The sequence below is a fragment of the Hakea prostrata genome, chromosome 4 (assembly GCF_041222555.1).
Source record: "Hakea prostrata isolate BN-2017 chromosome 4, UWA_Hpros_2, whole genome shotgun sequence".
Taxonomy (NCBI): Eukaryota; Viridiplantae; Streptophyta; class Magnoliopsida; order Proteales; family Proteaceae; genus Hakea; species Hakea prostrata.
The window spans coordinates 7338346-7358229 of record NC_142603.1 but is presented as its reverse complement, the minus strand read 5'-3'; the positions used below and the strand labels follow the sequence as shown (position 1 = coordinate 7358229).

The following is a 19884-nucleotide window of genomic DNA, read 5'->3' as shown; positions in this document are numbered from 1 at the left end:
ATCTTTAATATTTTTTTTGGCCAAAAGAAAATATAAATCTTTAATATTTAATATGGCATCTGTAGTGCCCTTCACAAATCTGATCAGATTCCTTGAATTCTGTTTCTTCCTTGCTTCTTTTAATGTAAAAATCCATGTATCAAAGTCAAAATATAATACAAAATTAATATGGAATGACCTACCAACAACTATTTAATGTAGCTGTTGAGCTCATGCTGCAACAATTGTTCTATATTAGTGAAAGAGGGTTGCAGAGATCAATCTTCAAGATAGATTGAGACATCCGAAATAGTTAGAAGTTGGAATACCGGTATGAAGCATTGGACCTATGGGATACTATTCCGGGTTACTGGGCGTCGTTTAACCCGCTCCATGTTCCATGGGGCTACCGCCCCCGGTTCTAATCGGTGATTGGTGGTGTTGTAAGGCGTCATCTCATTCGTTGAATTACATGATGCCAATCTGACAGTTTTGCATACAAAACCTGCAGAGGTCTATGTGGAGCGTCGATAGTCATTAGAATTGGAGCTCGGAATGCCAAGATACAAGGATCCGGAACCGTCTTTGAAATATTCGAGACTCGTTGAGATGGAGAGACACTTGCAAATAACAGAAAGAGAAAAATCGTGAGAACGTTTGGTTGTTTTCGTTTGCATATTGAGTCTTAGGGGACAATGAGGAGGGCTCAGAATCTGACCTCTTCATTGCTGGGAAGAGCTCTGGTCCCAGTCCTTGAAGGCTTCGCCGCTTCATCTTCATCTTCCTCCTCTGCGTCTGCAATTGGTGTTCAGCGTAGGCTTCTCCAGGTCGCGTTATACAATACTAGTAGTAGCCGCTCGTCGGTTGGGAGGCGGTTGTTCTCTGCCTACAATGGACGATCTACTAGAGTCGTCTCTCTTGGGGTCGCCGGAGTCATTTCCTTCTCCGTCGCCGCTTCGTCTGTTGCTCCTGAGGTGTATGCTAAGGAGCCATTGGCTCCGGAGTTGCTTCCTAAGGATACCGTCCTTTACCAGTACGAAGCATGCCCCTTTTGCAACAAGGTTAAAGGTGCTCACATCCCCACCGATTGCTTCTGCAGTTTATATTACTTGAATTGGTGTTTAGTTTTTTATTTCATTCTCGTGTTTTTAATTCTTCTTGCATTGGATATCTCCCGTTCCTTAATGGTACCGCTTGAATCGTGGAATTTTATGTATTTGCTATGAGCGACGGTCATCGGTAAAATTCAAGCGTCTTTTGCTTAATTTTTTCTCTTTTGTCAAGTTAAGTCCGTGATTTGAATGACAGTACAGTTTAAATCTGAAGGGTAATTCTGATTGATGAATTGCAATACGAAGGAAAGGGATACGGATATCTAGAGCCCAGGAGAAAACAAAACAAAAATAGTCATAATGATAGTAGTGAATTGATCCTGCAAAAATCCTGATTTTTCATTGCCTGATAGACTGCCTACTGGCTGGTGAGTCGGGAATCCCGTTAGCTATACTTTTGGCCATGGATGAAGAGTTAGTTATTTACTTTCAGCCATCAAGGTCTAAGTCTGTAAAGTGCGACAATTCTGACTCTTCTAATCATCAGTTCTTTAGCATTGCGTTTCCTATAGGATTTAAACTGGTCAAGTGTAGGTTATATCTAAATCCCTACGCTCCAGAACAATTCCTTGTGGCTGAGGTCTTAGATTTTCCCTGAGAGAGTAAGCCAGCAAGCGTTGGTTTTTTTAAATGGTGTCTTGAATAGGAGAGTTCAGTGAGGACTGATGCTTATTGGTAGGAAGCAACAAGAATGCCACTTATATGCTAGTTGTGTCCCCATTAGCAAATTGAATTTCACCTAGTTCCTTCACTTATTGAATGGATTAGTCTGAGTTGTATCTGACAGAACGCTATTGTTAAGCTATTTCCAACTACTTCACAGATCAGCTCTTTCTATGACATCTGGAGGTTCCTGCTTTCTTGTTGCTTTGTAACCCCGGGACAGGTTCGTGCTTAGTTTAATGTATTTAAAAGGAAGAATTATCCAGGTGATTTATTTTTCCTGATTAATTTGACCAATTAATGATCAATTGATGATGTAGGAATAGATATTTCAGTAGGAAGCAGTTGGTATTGCTGTCACAAATTAAGGTAGGCGTTATGGAGGATGATGTTTCATGGATGAAATAGAGAGTTCCTTTTAACTATAAAATGTAATATTTCCAGTACCAATAAGCAAGTTCCTTATATATTTGTTGCATCTTCCTCTTCCGTTCTTTGTCTTTCTTCTTCTCAGCTACCCTTGTTTGATGATGGAAATGAAGGAAATTTTATAGAACAGTTGAGATGAAGATGTTGAGATGGATGTGCGGAAAACTAGGAAGGACAAAGTGTGGAAGGATCAAAGTAGGTTGATTTGGGAGTAGCTTTGATGCATGATAAGCTATGGGAAAGTTGTTTGAGGTGACACTGTCATGTTCAATGGAGGTCTTCAGATTTTCTAGTATAAAGAAGTGAGCTGATTTAGGGGTAGATGAAGGAGTATCATTTGGGTGGAACCAGTGTGATAGGCTGTGGAGAGCCAGACATAGACATAATTGATACAACGGTTTTCGGCCTATTGAGGATTGGAAGTGGTTTAGTTTAGTTATCCAGTAGTTTATTTGATGATGAATCACTCTAGGATTTATGCAGCTACTGGTATTCATGATTGCTAGATGACCAGTAATATTTGTATTCCCTTCACTCTTTTTGTTTGTTTGTTTTTTTTTTTTTTTTGGGTGGGCGGGGGTAGGGGGGAAGAAGGGGGGAGGGTGCATTTTAAATGGGGAAGTTTTTTAGAACCACTGGGTTAAAAAAATGATTACAAATTAAGTTTCTCTAATATTTGTTTTACATCCACAAACAAAGGTTATTGGAAGATTTACATAACCCCAAATTGGTTAGTGTTCATCTTGCTCAATAAGAAAAAATCCCAAACTATCATTTAACATCGCTTTTTCCCATAGGCTAAAGATAAGGCATGTTAAATCAAACAATGAACTCTTATCAGTTAGACCGCTGTTGGGTTCCCTTTTGTATGTTCTTCTTTCATTCTTTGTTGGGTACACTTCTCCTTTGGTTTTCTCTTTGCTGACTTTTTTCTACTTTAGGCATTGTCAGCATCATCATCAAAGCTTTAACAAGTCTTGGAGTAGGATAAATTCAAGATCTTACTTTTAAGAAGACTAAACCTAAGCTTTTGCTTAGCGTCTGATGTATTATTATAAACCATGCAGACTGTGTTCCAGGACTTCAATTGCTCCCTGTTGTTAAGTTTCAACTGGGAGATTTCTTTTGCATTTTTCCCTTCTCTTTCCTCTACAATAACAAAGCTAGTACGTATAATGGCTCTTGATGTGAGTTTATTATCATAACTACTTAACAAGTGAGAGAAAGATAACGAGATGGAGAGAAGCACCTGGCCGGCATGAGTTTTTCTAGTTTCTGCAAGATTCCTGCCATAAAAAAATGAAGAAGAAAGAAAGAGGAGGACAAAGGGGACAAGAGGGTGGAAACCAGAGAAGTAACAGAGTTTCCGGGGGTGAGTAGAAATTATATAAGAAAAAAAAGGGTTTTTTTTTGGGGGGGGGGGGACGAAGGCTTATGCATGCGACTCAATTCATTCTTTCTAATCCATATTCAATACATTGATTACAAACATATAAACAATGATAGAAAGAGGCTTCAATAAAATTACAATTATGCTGGGACTCTCTGACATTTTATGATAACTAAAACTACCAAACAAAAATCTACTTACATATTTAACCCAACAAAGTAAGTAACATGTTTATCTACTAGACTAAAATTTATGTTTGGACCCAGTTTTTGTTTTGGGTTCCAAAACAGATTTGAGTTAGTCCCAGGCCTTGCTGTATCATTAATCATCTCAAAATCTATGTTTGTGGATGTAAAACAAATTTAAATATACTTGTAACTATTATTATTAGTATTATTTAAATCTCGTGGATATAAGAAATTTCCCAATTTTTATTTAGGGACAGAACTGTTTTTACTAATGTTGTAAGGAGTTATTGCTGGTGAAGTAGTTATTTGGTAGTTATTTCCTCCTTTTTCTTCTTCTTCTTTTTTTCCCCCCTCTTCTATTCCCCCAAGCTTTGTTTTGTATTTAAAATGACTGTATTTGGAGATAGAAGATAAGCAAAGCGAGTAAGCAACCTAGGGAAGAGTGAAAGTATGAGTGATCCTATGCAGTTGTTGGAGTAAGCTGTAAGTCGAAGATGGATTGAAGCCAAGATGATTTGAAGCCAAGGGGATCTTCTTCTATCCACTCCTCCAGTTCAAATTTTATACCTACAGCAATTTTTCCTATTTGATTTCCCGAGCCCAGGCTGTTTATTCCTTCAGATTTCACCCACCGCCATTTTCATTTCCAAAGATCATTCCTTCTGTTCTTTTAAGTATAACAGCCCGTAAATCCCAATAATCTTGTCGCTGGAATGGGACTGGCTTGTGGTTAATGTGGTTTCCTATATCTGCCCGACCTCGTTATTTATTTCTATTCTTTATTTGTTTGAGTTACATAAATAGGATTAGTTTCATAGCTAACTAAGAGTGTTGCTATCTCTCTTTTTGAATAGTTGCATGTAACATCAGGGGCAGTGAATTAAATAGAGGTTTATTGGATGTTGCTTTGTATGGGAGTGTGATTATTTGAATTCTTTCCCCTTCCATGCATTTTTGAAATCTTATTGGGTTTTCTCTTCCTAGGTACCTATTTAGACCCCTCAACAGTAGACGTAAAATGACTCTAGTTGAAGTGGTGGGAAGAAGGCATACATAGCTTAGGCTTATATCAAGGATGAGCTCAAATAGAGCAGAGCTAATTTAGTGGCAAAGATCTATGTTGCCCCCCCCCCCCCCCCCCCCCCCCCCCACACACACATTTAAGGCTGAGTTGTATCTATCTGAATGTGATTGTTAACACCATCACTAGGTGATGCAAGCGAAGGTACAAAAATACAGTTTGGTTTGTGCAAATTGAGCATAGACTGAAGAAACACTGGATATTAATAACTCTGGAATGCAGTAATGATTTGAAAAGCTGGATATTATTTTCTTAGTACTTGGTCTCAATTTAAATTTTGTAAATATTTTGTAAAATTTTCATCATGGTTATGTGAAGAAAACTGCAGCTGCCCTGTTTCTCTTAAATAAATATCACTTGACTTCCAAAAAGGAAAGAGTAACCAACAAGTAATTCTTTAACAAAAATTGCACTCAGGGTGCAAGGCTCCCACATTAAGCAAGGTCTACGGAGGTTCAAATGTACACACATCCTTGCCCCTGTATCCATAGGGACTGTTTCCAGGACATGAACCTGTGGCCAGGCATTCAAGCACTTGACATAGAAATCAGTCTCAATCTTTTGAAAACTGATTAACTGTTTAACCCTTTTTTTGTGTGTGTCCACAAATGACATTGTGTTTTACGTCTCTTTCTTTCTTTTCTCCCCCCAGCATTCCTAGACTATTATGATATACCATACACAGTCGTGGAGGTTAACCCCATCAGTAAGAAGGAAATCAAGTGGTCTGATTATAAGAAGGTTCCTATCTTAACTGTGGATGGTGAACAGCTGGTTGATTCATCAGGTCAGTCCCCCCAACCCCCTGCCTGTTTTGTCCAAGGAATCTATTATGTGGTCAGTTGTATCTTGTATGCCTGATCTTGACTCTTTGAAATTTGTATTAATTTATTTAAGGCTAAGATGTTTTGATTTTGTAGATATAATCGATAAGTTTAATCGCAAGATTCATCCTGAAAAATCAGTTGATTCTGTTTCCGATGACAATGAAGAGAAGAAATGGCGTAGGTATGCATTCACTTTTCTTCCAGGGTACCAGTTCTGACAGTTTGTGTTTCATAATTTTAGAAATTCATAAAGAAAGTTATCATTTAATTGAATTTTCTGAATATTGTCCATCCTGATGTTTCATGCATGCTTTTGGCTGCTTTTGAGTAATAACGTCAAAATTTTGTTCATGAATACATCTCAACCTTTTAACAACCATTTATGATCTGAAATAATCAGTGAGCTGTAATGTTTCTTTTCACCTTGTAGGTGGGTTGATAGTGAGTTGGTGCATGTTCTATCCCCAAACATATACCGAACTACTTCAGAGGCTCTCGAGTCTTTTGACTATATTACAAGCAACGGTAAGATATGTTCTTTTTGATAGCAGTTCGCCCATAAAAGTTTTTTTTCCTGAGCTAGTGTACAACGTACCTTTCTTTCCCAATTAAGATTATTATACTTTCTGTAAGCAAGTGCGTGGTATAAGTTTTAGGGATTTTGTTCAGGTCATCCATTGTTTCCTAGTTCAGAAAGCTGCAACAACACAGTCAAAATGTAGCCTTCATTAATTGTATTGTAGATACTAATATAGTCCTTACGTGTTAATAATACATTAATATGCTACTGTATTTTTTTCAGAAAAAGCCACAAACGGTATTGTGTTGTAAAAGCTAGCAACTACGTTAAAAGCCAGTTGTCTCATAAGTTTTTCTCTCTGTAGGTCTTGTGTATGGGTGCTAGTATATGAGATGTCGAATCTGCATTTAAATCCACCGAGCATGCATGTTGGACAGGAAATCAATGTTTTGTTGGGAATCTACCAAAGGTCCTGATATTTTGGTGTTGCATTATGAAAAAGTACTTGCGGTGATTGCTGTTTGAAAGGAATATTAGTTTTGGGAAACATTTGATGTTGTGATTCCCACTAATATTCAATTGCCACTGGTATACAGTCAAAGCAGATTAGGCTTTGACACATTTTGGATTTTGAAAATTTTGGATCATTTATGGGCCTAAACAATCAAAAAATGAGGCTGATTGCGGTTCTGTAATTAACTGGAGTTTTTAATCTATGCTTAGGAAGGTGAAGAGGGAAGGGATAAGATAGGAATTGGCAATTAGAGGATAAGAGAAGTGGAGGCATTACAACCCACCCTACCAAAAGGAGTAACAAAATTGAGGTAAAAAGTAAGGGTATTTAGGGAAAGGAGGGGATATGGTGACATTCAGATTACTGTCACTGTGAGATCATCTTCAACCTTGTGGTATGAAGAATATAACCAGCATCCTGGAGAAGGCCTAACCCAATCCTTCTTTTTTTTTTTTGGGATGAATAAACTATCATTACCAAAAACATTGGAGGGGCAGAAAAAAGAATATACAAAGAGGGAAGAGAAAAAGCGCCCCCTGGGGGGGTGTGTGTGTGTGTGGGGGGGGGGAGAGACAGCCTTTAACTAGGAGGCTGCAAAGAAGAGGAAAGGCCCCAGGTAACAACAATTCAGCTGCTGGGGGTGGGGAAGCAAGTGAAGCCTACCCTATCCTTTAAGACAGCTAAAAGGAACATATATTATGCCTAAATTGGATATCCTTAAATAATTTAGATTGAACCACTAGTTCAAACCAGCAAAACCAGTCAATAAAACACCCAAAACATGACTAATTAATAAGAGCTCTGATATAATGTAGAAAAAGAAGGTAGTAACCAGCAAGCACAAGATCTTGAAGGAGACAATGGAGGAAGGAGAAACAAAACCACGATAGGTTCAATTTGTCTATTGTGGTCTTCTTAATCTGTATATAATATAACCTGACAGAAAATACAAAATAGACGCCGAGTAGTAGTACTACTTCAAGTTCAAGTTTTGCTACCAGTCATAGGATGAACAAATGACGTTAGAGGAAATAAGATATAGCATGATAGGTACACTCCCCCTATCAGGGTTAGCTGCCAATAAAATTGTTGTACCCCCCCTCCCCCAACAAATTGTACAATCGTTAACACCTAACAGTGTCAACCGATAGCCTGATGACTTGAAATGGAAGGCATTACCCTTAGAGCCGTCGGCAAACGAGTAGGTTTGTTGCACATCTGTTTCCAGTACAGCAAAGATAACTGAGATATAGATTATTGGTCTCCCTAGTACATGATGTGGTAGTAAAAAGGAGCAATCTCAACCCGTTCATTATTGAAACTTCCTTTATTTTTTGCCCCCCCCCCCACTCGATCTTGTTTCTGCTTGATTTGACACTGGTTTGTCTCAACATAATGTATTTGAAGCCCCAGAATTTATGACTAGAACTATGTAAAATAGGGTGGAAAAAGTACTCTATTGTTAGTTACGATTTCATAAGTTCAGAAAGCAAAGCCCTGTGGATTTGTTTTAAAGCCAATAGGCCTAGTGGGACATTTCTGCTTTCCACTATCCATTTCTGTTAGGTAGTGGAAGTTTATGGGTAATAAGAGAAATGCCTGATGATGAGTTATTCAGTCTGACCAACCCAGTCCGGTTCCTATTTGTTGAAGTATACGCAAGAACAATGAGCTGTTTTACTGTTCACGTCTGTCAAATATATTCCTGGAATCTGGGTGCTTACTCGGTGCCAAGATCTGGAGATTTGCCTATGCTGCAGCAGCATCACCTCTACATCTTGAATACCAACAGCCCATTATTTGCAATTGGTTGGGGGTTTTTTTTGACTTGAATCTTTTGATCTCATTCTTTGTTGTTGAATTTGATCTGAATAAGAGCCCTATAGCAAACTATTGTTTCTTCCCAGAGAACTATGGTTGCAGAGCTTTGAAATTTTATTTCATTAAATCATTTGGTGGGTTCAACAAAGTTTAAGTTGCTGATATGTGTGTTCTTATCCATTGAGAAACTCAGCAAAGGTAGTGATGCAGGGGAAACCCTAGAAAAGAGGGGACCTACAAAGTGGGCTACTAGACTCTTAGAGTGAGACACAAGAAGAAGAAGAAATTGAAGCAATTGAAACCTGATTAAGGATGCAAATAAAGACAGTTAAACTGTTAAAGCAGAGAAATAAAAACAATTAGTCCTAACTAGTGAACACAACAAAGCAAGAAGCAATAGGGAAACAAGGGGATGGGGATCTTGGCTACCGTAACACTAAATCGAATGGAAGAGTATCAAGAAACCTAAAGAAAAATAAAGCTGTCCTAGTCAATATCAGATTTCTAACAAAGGATTCAACAATTAACAATGCAATACATTGGAAGTTTTGTTTTAAAGAAACTACTGCAAAAAAAGAAAGAAATATAAAAGGAGAAATATTTAAGGAATGAGTTTATAAGTTACCTGCTAGTCTTGGCTGCAATCAGGGGTTAGACAATACCAAGGAATAGAAATAATAGAAAAGAAAGAATTTCTGAGCAATGATGAAACAGTAGAATAGACAGTAGGGTTAGAAAGGAGAAATACAGCAAGGCTGCTGTACAAGAAGTGAGAACAGAGGAGGAGAAAAAGAAAAGAAGAAATAAAGAAAGGGCACGGTAGACAGAATAGCAAGGAAAGAGGAAGAAAGAAAACTGAGAGAAGAATGGAAAGAATCGATAGAAGAAACAAGAGAGAAGAAAGCAAATATGCTGGACAGGGAAGAAAAGAAGAAGAGAGAAACATGATTCACACAAGAGAGAAAGTAGGAGAAGAGAAGAGAACTTACTTGAGAGAGGAAGAAGGTCACGCCAGGATAGATTTGCCCAAGAGAGAGTAAGTTTTTTTTTTTTGGTTTTTTTGTTTTTGTTTTTTGTTTTCATTCATTCATGCTACCAATCTATTCTAATGCAACATTTAAATAATAGAAATTAATCCCTCCCAACCCTACATGCTGAATTCTTAAATAACCCCAAATAATGTAGTAAATCTAACCCAAACCCAAAATAATAAAAAATTGGGCCAAAAATACTCTAGGCCCAGCCCACAAGGACTCAAACATAACAAAATAAAAAAATCAATAGCAAACTAATACCTAACCCACTAAAACTCAAGAAAATAAAATAACAAATGGCCTATGGGTAGTGCTCCTCATTGAACCATATGATCCTTGCAATTCGATAGCCTCTGAATTCGTCATCCATTCATATAGATGTTGTAGTGGGATAATCTCTACGCCGACGTCACTAGTAAATTTGGAACTGTCCATTGATGTCCTCATCAGGTAGAGACATGTCTATCGGTATATATGAAATTGATTTGCTTGGATTTGCTGCTATGTATAGGGGGTTGTGCCTTTACACTCTAAGTCCAGTGTAGAGAAACTTGTCTCCATGGGACCCCCAATTCTGCAGTGTGGCAGAATGATGTGATAATTCTGACAGCTGGAACGGTGAATGATTTGGGTAGGCTAATTATCAAACTTGTTCAACCATATAGCTCCATGTATTGATATGTATTTGCCATGTATGTGGACAATGGATTGTACTCAGCCAGAACTGGGTAGTCTCCCTCCTTTCTTGGATTCCTATTTAGCACTTAGCGAACTCCTTTTGGGCCAAAAATTGATGTGTGTGAGCAAAGGTCTTTAGTGGGTTACCTGTCTTGAGAATTCGGGCCCCATCTTATTACGCCATATGGCAAAACAAATGATGTTAAAAGATGTTCCTCTATATATGATAATGCCATAAATGCATATGAAAACCTGTTTTGCTTTAGTTTGCAACTACTTTCTTAAAAATATGCTTTGATTCTATATATTATGGAGATTGATTCATACATTCCTAACTTCAATATAAAAAGTTAGTATACATTGTTGTTTGTCTTATCCATTTACGATTTTTTTCGTAACATTATGTGGTAAGGAAAATTTAGTCCTTATCCGTCTATGAATTGTCATGGTGGGAGATCTCGTGAGATATCTCGCTTTTTTGCTTAATCGAGGTGAGATGGGAGTCGAGTTTTGCGAAATGGGACATCTTGCCATATTTTGCCCCAGATCTCGCCATATCTCGCTGGGACTCCCAAATTTTGCCCTTTTTTGCGAATTTTAGCTGGATTTTCACTTGCAACTATTCTTAGCATCTCTACAACACCAAAGGAAGATCAATCATTCTTTGCTTGTCTTATGAACTTATGAGTTAATGACTTTTATAGAACTTCTAATGGTTGTATAATTTATTATTATTCTTGAGAGTCGAGATTGTGATACTCATATGGATGGAATTTTGATGACATTTAAGTTATTTGATGTATTTGATACACTTGTTTTTCATTTATTTCCCTTAAATGTTCTATATTACATATTGTATAACCTTGCATTCCCCAATGCTATAGCATTTTGGTTTCACACTATGGGTAGACTTAAAAATCACACTTAGGGTTGTTTTCTCACAAATCCAAGCCTACCAATGTGTTCAGAAGGCCTAAATTAGGTTAACTACCAAGTTTTGGCCCAACTTGGACCTTAAAACCCACCGAGATGGACCATCGAGTTGGCAAAAAAATACCATATCTCGACCGAGATCTCGCCAACTCGGTTGAGATCTCCGTTTTTGGAAGGGGCGAGATCTCGAGCGAGATCTTGAACCATGGTTATTGTTGTCACATTTAAAAGGAAGAGTAAATTGCTTTGGCACCCCAAAACATAGGCCTTCAAATACTGACACTCCACTTTATCTTTGAAAAGCAGATTCCTCCACTTCCATTAGAATGGTTAGTGTTACAATTGTAAAGACCATTATACCTTTGTGTATAATAGAATAAAAAGACTTTACCTCCATCAAAATTATTCTCCAGTAGCGCTTGACAATTTCCCTCTCACCCCTGCAATCTCTATCTTTTTTATGTAAAAACTCTGTTGCTAAACTGAAATTTTCACTTTTGCTGTTGAGAAGGTCTTATTCTCTACCTGCAAAAGATACTCAGGTTCATGCCTTCTAATGGAATCTGAGCAAGAAAAGATTTTTCAAATGTAACCAAAGTAAAATCTGAAGAGTCCATTCTGATTACCCAAGTAATAACTTTAGCAAGCATAAGTCATAGAGAAATGACAAAATTACAAGTATAATGAGCAAAAAGAAACCAATGATATCCTCAAAAAATCTGCCAGACCTGTTCTAGATGAAGTCCCTCTAGGTCTAAAATACCTTTTTTCGGAAACTTCGAATGATTGAGTTTAGAGTTATGAACTGCTGAAATAATCTCAGAATCAGACTTTTGAGCACAAAAGAGATTCTAATTCTTAAATATTCAGACGTATACTTAAGGAATGATTTAATAAGTTACCTGCTGGTTTTGGCTGCAATCAGGGTTTAGAGAATACCGAGGAATATAAATAATAGAAAAAAAAGAATTTCTGGGCAATGATGAAACACTAGAATGGACAGTAGGGTTAGAAAGGAGAAATACAATAAGGCTGCTGTACAAGAAGTGAGAACAGAGAAGGAGAAAAAGAAAAGAAGAAATAAAGAAAGGGTAAGGTAGAGAAAGAAGAAAATTCTGGTGGACAAAATAGCAGGGAAAGAGAAGAAAGAAAAAAGAAAAGAAAACTGAGAGAAGAATAGAAAGAATTGATAGAAAGAAACAAGAGAGAATAAAGCAAATATGCTGGACAAGGAAGAAAAGAAGAAGAGAGAAACACGATTCACACAAGAGAGTAGGAGAAGAGAAGAGAACTTACTTGAGAGAGGATGAAAGTCATGCCAGGATAGATTTGTGCAAGAGAGAGTAAGTCCTTTTTTATTTATTTATTTTCATTCATTCATGCTGCCATCGATTCTAATACAAGATTTAAATATCCCTCCCAACCCTACATGCTGAATTCCAAAATAACCTGAAATAAAGTAGTAAATCTAACCCAAATCCAAAATTGGGCAAAAAATACTCTAGGCCCAGCCCACAAGGACTCAAACATAACAAAATAAAAAAAATCAATAGCAAATTAGAACCCAACCCACTAAAAACTCAAGAAAATAAAATAACAAACTGCCTATGGGCAGTGCTCCTCATTGGATTATAGGATCCTTGCAATCCGATAGCCTCCGAATTCGTCATCCATTCACATAGATGTTGTAGTGGGATGATCTCTACGCCGATGTCACTGGTAAACTTGAAACTGTCCACTGATGTCCTCATCAGGTAGAAACATGTCTATTGGTGTATTGCGCAATTCTGTTGCATTCTCATCTTCCAAACATCTACATTTAGAGGTTCAATCTTGCGATGCTTGACAATCGTATGCGTTAATGCAGTAATCATATCAGCAACCATTTATGCATACGATTGTCTCACTACCATATCTCTCCTTTTTCTTTTACCGGAGCCCGATTCTCAGTTAGGCAGTCTCTCTTGGTCCCTCTCTTTCGTGATAATGGCTTAGCTAACCATTCTTTCGTTAAGAGTTCCGCTCGTGGCATCGTATAAAAAAAGAAAAGAATAGGTAGGATCCGATCCAAGGACCTAACAAGAGTGTCCACAGCCGGGGTTTTCCAGACCACCCTTGCATGTTCACGCGTATATCCGATGCCCGTCAATCTATCTCATGAAGCTTTGAAATTGATTTGCTGCTATGTATAGGCGGTTGTGCCTTTACACTCCTAAGTCCAATGTAGAGAAACTTGTCTCCATGGGACCCCCAATTTTGCGGTGTCACAGGATGATATGATAATTCTGACATCTCGAATGGTGAATGATTTGGGTAGGCTAATTATCAAACTTGTTCTACCATATAGCTCTATGTATTGGTATGCATTTGCCGTGTATGTCGACAATGGACTGTACTTAGCTAGAACTCGGTAGTCTTCCTCCTTTCCTAGATTCCTATTTAGCACTTAGCGAACTCTTTTTGGGCCAAAATTTGATGTGTGTGAGAAAAGGTCTTTAGTGGGTTACTTGTCTTGAGAATTCGGGCCCCACCTTATTACGCCATATAGGCATATAGCAAAACAAATAATGTTAAAAGATGTACCTCTATATGATCATGCCATAGATGCATATAAAAACTTGTTTTGCTTTAGTTTGCAATCACTTCGTTAAAGATATGCTTTGATTCTATGTATTATGGAGATTGATTCATACATTCTTGAATTCAATTTAAAAAGTCAGTATATATTGTTTTTTGTCTTATCCATCTACGAATTTTCCCCCTGACATTCTATGGCAAGGAAAATTTAGTCCTTGTTCGTTTATGAACTGTTATTGTCACGGTGGGAGATCTCACAAGTCAAAAGATATCTCGCTTTTTTTGTTAATTGAGATGAGATGGGAGTCGAGTTCTACGAAATGGGATATCTTGCCATATCTCGCCCAAGATCTCGCCATATCTCGCCCTAGATCTAGCCATATCTCGTTGGGACTCTCAATTTTCACCCATTTTTTGGCGGATTTTAGCTTAATTTTCACTTGCAATTACTCTTAGCACATTTACAACACTAAAGAAGATCAATCATTCTCTGCTTGTCTTATGAACTTATGAGTTAATGAATTATATAGAACTTCTAATGGTTGTTTAATTTTATTATTCTTGTTAGAAAACAAGCTTTAAATAATCAAAATAGTAGTTGAACTTGAACAGAGAAAAGAGAGAAGGAGAAGAAGAGATGAGAGATGAGAGCCAGCAGAAGAGGCCTGTGATTCTAGCTAAAGAGTCTAGAATCACTGAGCCCTTTTATTTATAGCTTCTATGAATCTAATACAACTTGAGAGACAAGTAATTGTCCTCTAGAAAAAAAAAAAGAAACAAAAAATTACAGCTTTAGTAACTTTCTAGCTCCTAAAATAGAGAGTTCTGAAAATAGAAACTACCATCAAAATAGAAACTATGCTTTCTAGAAACTCCCAAAAATTATGTAGCAAGACTCCTACATTAGAAATAGAGAGTAGAGTAGCATCACTAGCATAATATTGTTTACGTGAACAGTAAAAACAGCTTGTACTGTTCACATGAACAATAAAATATCCCAAACTTGCGTATACTTCAACAATTCTATTCTTGAGAGTCGAGATTGTGATACTCATATGGATGAAATTTTGATGACATTTAAGTTATTTGATGTATTTGATACACTTGCTTTTCATTTATTTGCCTTAAAGGTTCTATATTACATATTGGATAACATTGCATTCCCAATGCTACAACATTTCGGTTTCACACTATGGGTAGACTTAAAAATCACACTTAGGGTTGTTTTCTCATAAATCAAGTCTACTAATGTGTTCAGAAGGCCTAATTTAGGTTAACTACCAAGTGTTGGCCCAACTTGGACCCTAAAACCCACCGAGATGGGCCATCAAGTTGGCCAAAAAATATACCATATCTCAGCCGAGATCTCACAAACTCGGTCAAGATCTCGGTTGTTGGAAGGGGCGAGATCTTGTTCTTGAGCAAGATCTTGAAACATGGTTATTGTTGTCACATTTAGAAGGAAGAGTAAATTGCTTCGGCACCCCAAAACATAGGCCTTTAAATACTGACTCCACTTTTATCTTTGAAAAGCAGATTCCTCCACTTCCATTAGAATGGTTAGTGTTACAATTGTAAAGACCATTATACCTTTGTGTATAATAGGGTAAAAAGACTTTACCTATCCTTCTCCATCAAAATTATTCTCCAATAACGCTTGACAATTTGCCTCTCACCCTTGCAATCTCTTATCTTTTTGATGTAAAAACTCTGTTGCTAAACTGAATTTTTCACTTTCGCTGTTGAGAAGGTCTTATTCTCTACCTGCAAAAGATACTCAAGTTCATGCCTTCTAATGTAATCTGAGCCAGAAAAGATTTTTCAAATGTAACCAAAAGTAAAATCTGAAGAGTCCATTTTGATTACCCAAGTAATAACTTTAGCAAGCAGAAGTCATAAAGAGAAATGACAAAATTACAAGTATAATGAGCAAAAAGAAACAAATGATATCCTTGAAAAATTTGCCAGACCTGTTCTAGATGAAGTCCCTCTAGGTCTAAAATACCTTTTTTAGAAACTTCGAATGATTGAATTCAAAGTTATGAACTGCTGAAAATAATCTCAGAATCAGACTTTTAAGCACAAAAGAGATTCTAATATTTAAAAAACTCTTCATAAATGGAGATAATATAGACTCACCAAAAAGAAAGAGAAGAGGATCAAGTTATAAAGGAAACAAAGAATCGATGACATGACTTACAGAGTTGAATCCAGACCATCAATGTCCTGCTATGATGAACTAGAAATCTCTCCAGAACACAAACTTCCATCTTTAAGAAAACGAAGAAGATTTTTGAAACTGTGAGATCTAAACAAAAACTCGATTTCTTAACTTCTGAAAACGAAAAATAAAGAGAATAAATGTCTCTGAACAGCAAATGTCACTGAACTGAGATCTGAATTCTGAAGAGGGGTTTTCTTCTGGTAATCTCATATATATATATATATATATATATATATATATATATATATATATATATATATATATATATATAGCTTAACTATATTCAATATTGGATTGGACTTAACTGTTAAATAAAAGTCCCAACTTTATGTTGTCTTTGCTTTTCAAGGATAAAATAAAATGGAGCGTCAGTGAATAAAGGCATCTGTTTTGGGGTGCCGGAGCAATTTGCTATTTGCTTAAGAGGAATGGGTTATATAGCACATTGGCAAATAATGTCTTCCTTGCATTACAACCCTTGCATTGCATTGAAGTCATTACCAACATTCCAGTCCTCAATTACCACTCCTAGGCTGGAAATGAACCCATAAAATAAGAGAGAAATCCCTAATATGAAACTTAATTTCTTTTATATTCTCATCGCTGTTCCATAACTGCAGGCAACTTCAGCTTTACGGAGAGAATAACAGCAAAATATGCAGGAGCCGCAGCTATGTATTTTGTGTCTAAGAATCTAAAGAAGAAATACAATATCACCGATGAACGTGCAGCACTGTACAAGTCTGCAGAGACTTGGGTGGATGCTCTAAACGGCCGGGATTTTCTAGGTGCATACATGTCAGCTTTTAGTTAAATGGTTAATGTTGAGATCAAGACACCTGTCTCTTCTGGTTCAACTACTGACTTGCTTTTCTTGTGCATTGCTTGTGTTGGTAGGGGGCTCCAAGCCCAATTTAGCTGATCTTGCTGTATTTGGTGTCTTAAGACCCATAAGAAATTTGAGATCTGGTAGGGACATGGTGGAGAACACACGTATAGGTGATTGGTATGCAAGAATGGAAAGAGTTGTTGGTCAATCTTCAAGGATCAAAGCCTAAGGTGAAGCTTTTCCTGGTTGATTCCATGGTTGTGCTTTATGCTTCAATGTTGAGGTAACAGTTTGCTCTTTGCATTGTACGCCAAAAACAAAAGCGCAAAAGTTTATGGGCATATATGGTCTCAGTTTTGGTCGCAGAACTGGTGGTGTTTATACATAAAGTTTTTCCTACCAAAATTATTTGGTACTTGGTGAATTTGAGGTTTGGATGCTAATAAAATATGACTATGATATTGTTGTGGAGTTCCATTGAACTCAAGTCACATGGTGGTTCCTAGAGATAACAATGTAGTTGAGAAGAGATTTGGAGTAGATATCATAGGCTTCTTGTTGAACTGCTTGACCTGAAATTTTGATTGCATGGTCCTTATTTGTTCATAGCTGAAACTTTGCTACTGGTATGGTCAGTCAATCACATGGGTTCAATCATGTTTTGTTTGGTAGCAAATTTTGACGATAGGCAAAGGTGTAGGATGATATGTCATCTGTCTTTGCTGCAATTTTGTTGCCTAGGGTTCAATTGGTGAAGTTCAATGTTGTTTTTCTCTCCCCTTTTTGCCTACTTTTGTTTTCCTGAGTCTTTACTCTCCCCCGCTCTCTCTTTTATGGTTTTCTTCCTCCGTTCTTCACAATTAGATATTTACTGGCTTGCTGGAGTGTAGGGGATGGAGACTTGAATACCTTTCAGAATGGGAATAGTAGGGGGTGGGGGGAGTAGACTGATTTGACTTAGGTGTGTGCTTACATGGTAGTAGATGCTTCCTCTCTCTTACAACCCCAAACAAACCCCAATCCCTTCCCCATCGTATATGTTTCTTTAGGGAAAAATCTTTATGGCTATCCTTAGCTGAAGCATCAAAATCCTTGAGTCCTATCAACTTCAAATAGCTGGTAGAAATGATACCATGCCTATTCAATGTTCAACTTGCTGCTTTATGTCATTTATGGTATCAGATGGGTACTATTGACACACTGTCATCATATTGAATTTGATATTAGTGGGGGTGTTACCGATGTTGGATATGTTTTTCCTTTTTGTATCTTAATGAAAAGATGGATTTAAAGATTTTACAAATAAGAAACTTTATGCACATCATTGGTGAATGTGGATATCAATAAGATGTAAAATTGATATGATATCGATGCTAAAACCATGCCTTTATGCACATTTGTATGGTGAATATTTCGGAGAAGAATTTTGAATCCTTGACGGGAAGGGGATGAGTGCTCCTTTTGAATTGACTCAGACGGTTCATTCCAGGAAATTATCATTGGGCCCAGTACCCATTTGTACCGACTAAGGATGCCTGGAATTGGCTGGTGGTCTGACGTTCTATGTTTGTTGATTTGGTGTTGATTATAATTGTTTGGGATGATGGAGGTAACATTCCTGAAAAGCAGGGAGCCAAGGAGTCTTGGGTTTTCCTTTAGAATTTGCATTCATTATTTTCATCAAGTGAAGCTTTTAGTAATCTGGTAATGAAACTTGTTTCTGCACTAGTTTGGAGGGATAATTTTTTATTTTATCTCAGTGACTTTTTTTTTTAAAACTATGAGACTGTTTTGATACCTTGACTTCAAGTTACATTTGTAATCCATTGACCCACACCTTAACTATCAATCCCGAATTGGTAATGGCTAAACATCTTAATTAGGTATTAATCAAAATCAAAATTTATTTTGGCAGAAGATGAATATTGGATCAATTGACCGGTGGTGGTGGTCTAGTGGTCCTAAGCTCACTCCCAAGTGGTTTGGTAAATCTCATGTTCAGGTTCGAATCCCCTTTGCTCCTCTGTTTCTTGCATTGGATAGTTGTGTGCTCTTGGGTTTGAGCATGAGTGCTACCGACTTCTGTGAACTATACTAGGCTTCTGGTGGGGCTCCGCTAACAGGCCAGTGCTTGCGTTGGTAGTGCACAGGGCTAATGCTTGCATATGTTGCACTCGATAAAAAGTCCAAACATTGCGTAGCGGGAGGCGTATTGCTGCTATTGCATCCTCTTTTAATTACCAAAAAAGAAACTGTTTTATTATTGACCAGAGCATCTATTAGGCAAATAGATTAGGCAATAGTTTTCTATTAGTTTAAGAGGCTGGGCATTGATAAGACGAAATTTGCCAGGTCATGTGGCACCTCACCCAGTCTAAGGGAGGTGGGGACTGCATGGTATGCGACAAAGCAAAGCTGTGGGTCACGACTCACGAGTGATCTCTTATTTGGCATTTTCTCTCTTATCCCTTTTGGTATAAATTTCGCATTTTCTCTTGGTAGTTGGTTGGTACTAGAAAATTTTGACACCAATAATGGTGACCGGGCCTACCTATTTGTGTTTCTGTGTCTTCTTCTTTTATTTGCCCTGGCCCATAAACTAAAGGATCCCTGACTTGGTAGATTCCCACCACTCATGGGCTTGGGCTTGAAGACCGTAAAGGAAGGCATTCCGTTGTTGGTAGTCGTCATGATTTGAGCCACGTTTTCTGATCGAACGAAAATTTGTGTTTTGCTGAGACTTGAGAGATATATAACATACAGATACAAAATCTACAAAGAGGTTGTACGGATCTCCCTACACAGCTTGTGTATTCTATCCTTTCTCGTATCGGGAATTGGGCTAGACTGTCAGAAAGTACGAGTCACTTGCTCCCTCAGATTGGGACAATCCAAGTCCAAGAAACTATTCACTAGTAGATTGGATGGTGGATGGGATATGGGAATCGGGATCTTCTCCCCATCGTGTGTTCCCACATGGTTTCCTGACTACAAAAACCAGTAGGTCTCACTGGTAAAAAAAATTAATTTTTTTTTAAAAGGTGTTTTTCACCGTGGGCCCCACTGATGTTTGTGGTCAGAAAGC

General features: G+C 37.5%; 1 protein-coding gene across 1 annotated transcript; it reads left to right on the top strand.

Annotated features, from left to right (window-relative positions):
* The first annotated feature begins 549 nt into the window (after positions 1-549).
* On the top strand, positions 550-18550 carry LOC149017526 (Glutathione S-transferase family protein). Its single transcript, XM_089151850.1, has 6 exons — positions 550-1047; positions 5495-5629; positions 5763-5850; positions 6100-6194; positions 16591-16758; positions 16868-18550. Exons 1-6 carry the CDS (start codon positions 675-677, stop codon positions 17026-17028), a joined length of 1020 nt encoding a protein of 339 aa, XP_089007976.1. The 5' UTR covers positions 550-674; the 3' UTR covers positions 17029-18550.
* The last annotated feature ends 1334 nt before the right edge of the window (positions 18551-19884 follow it).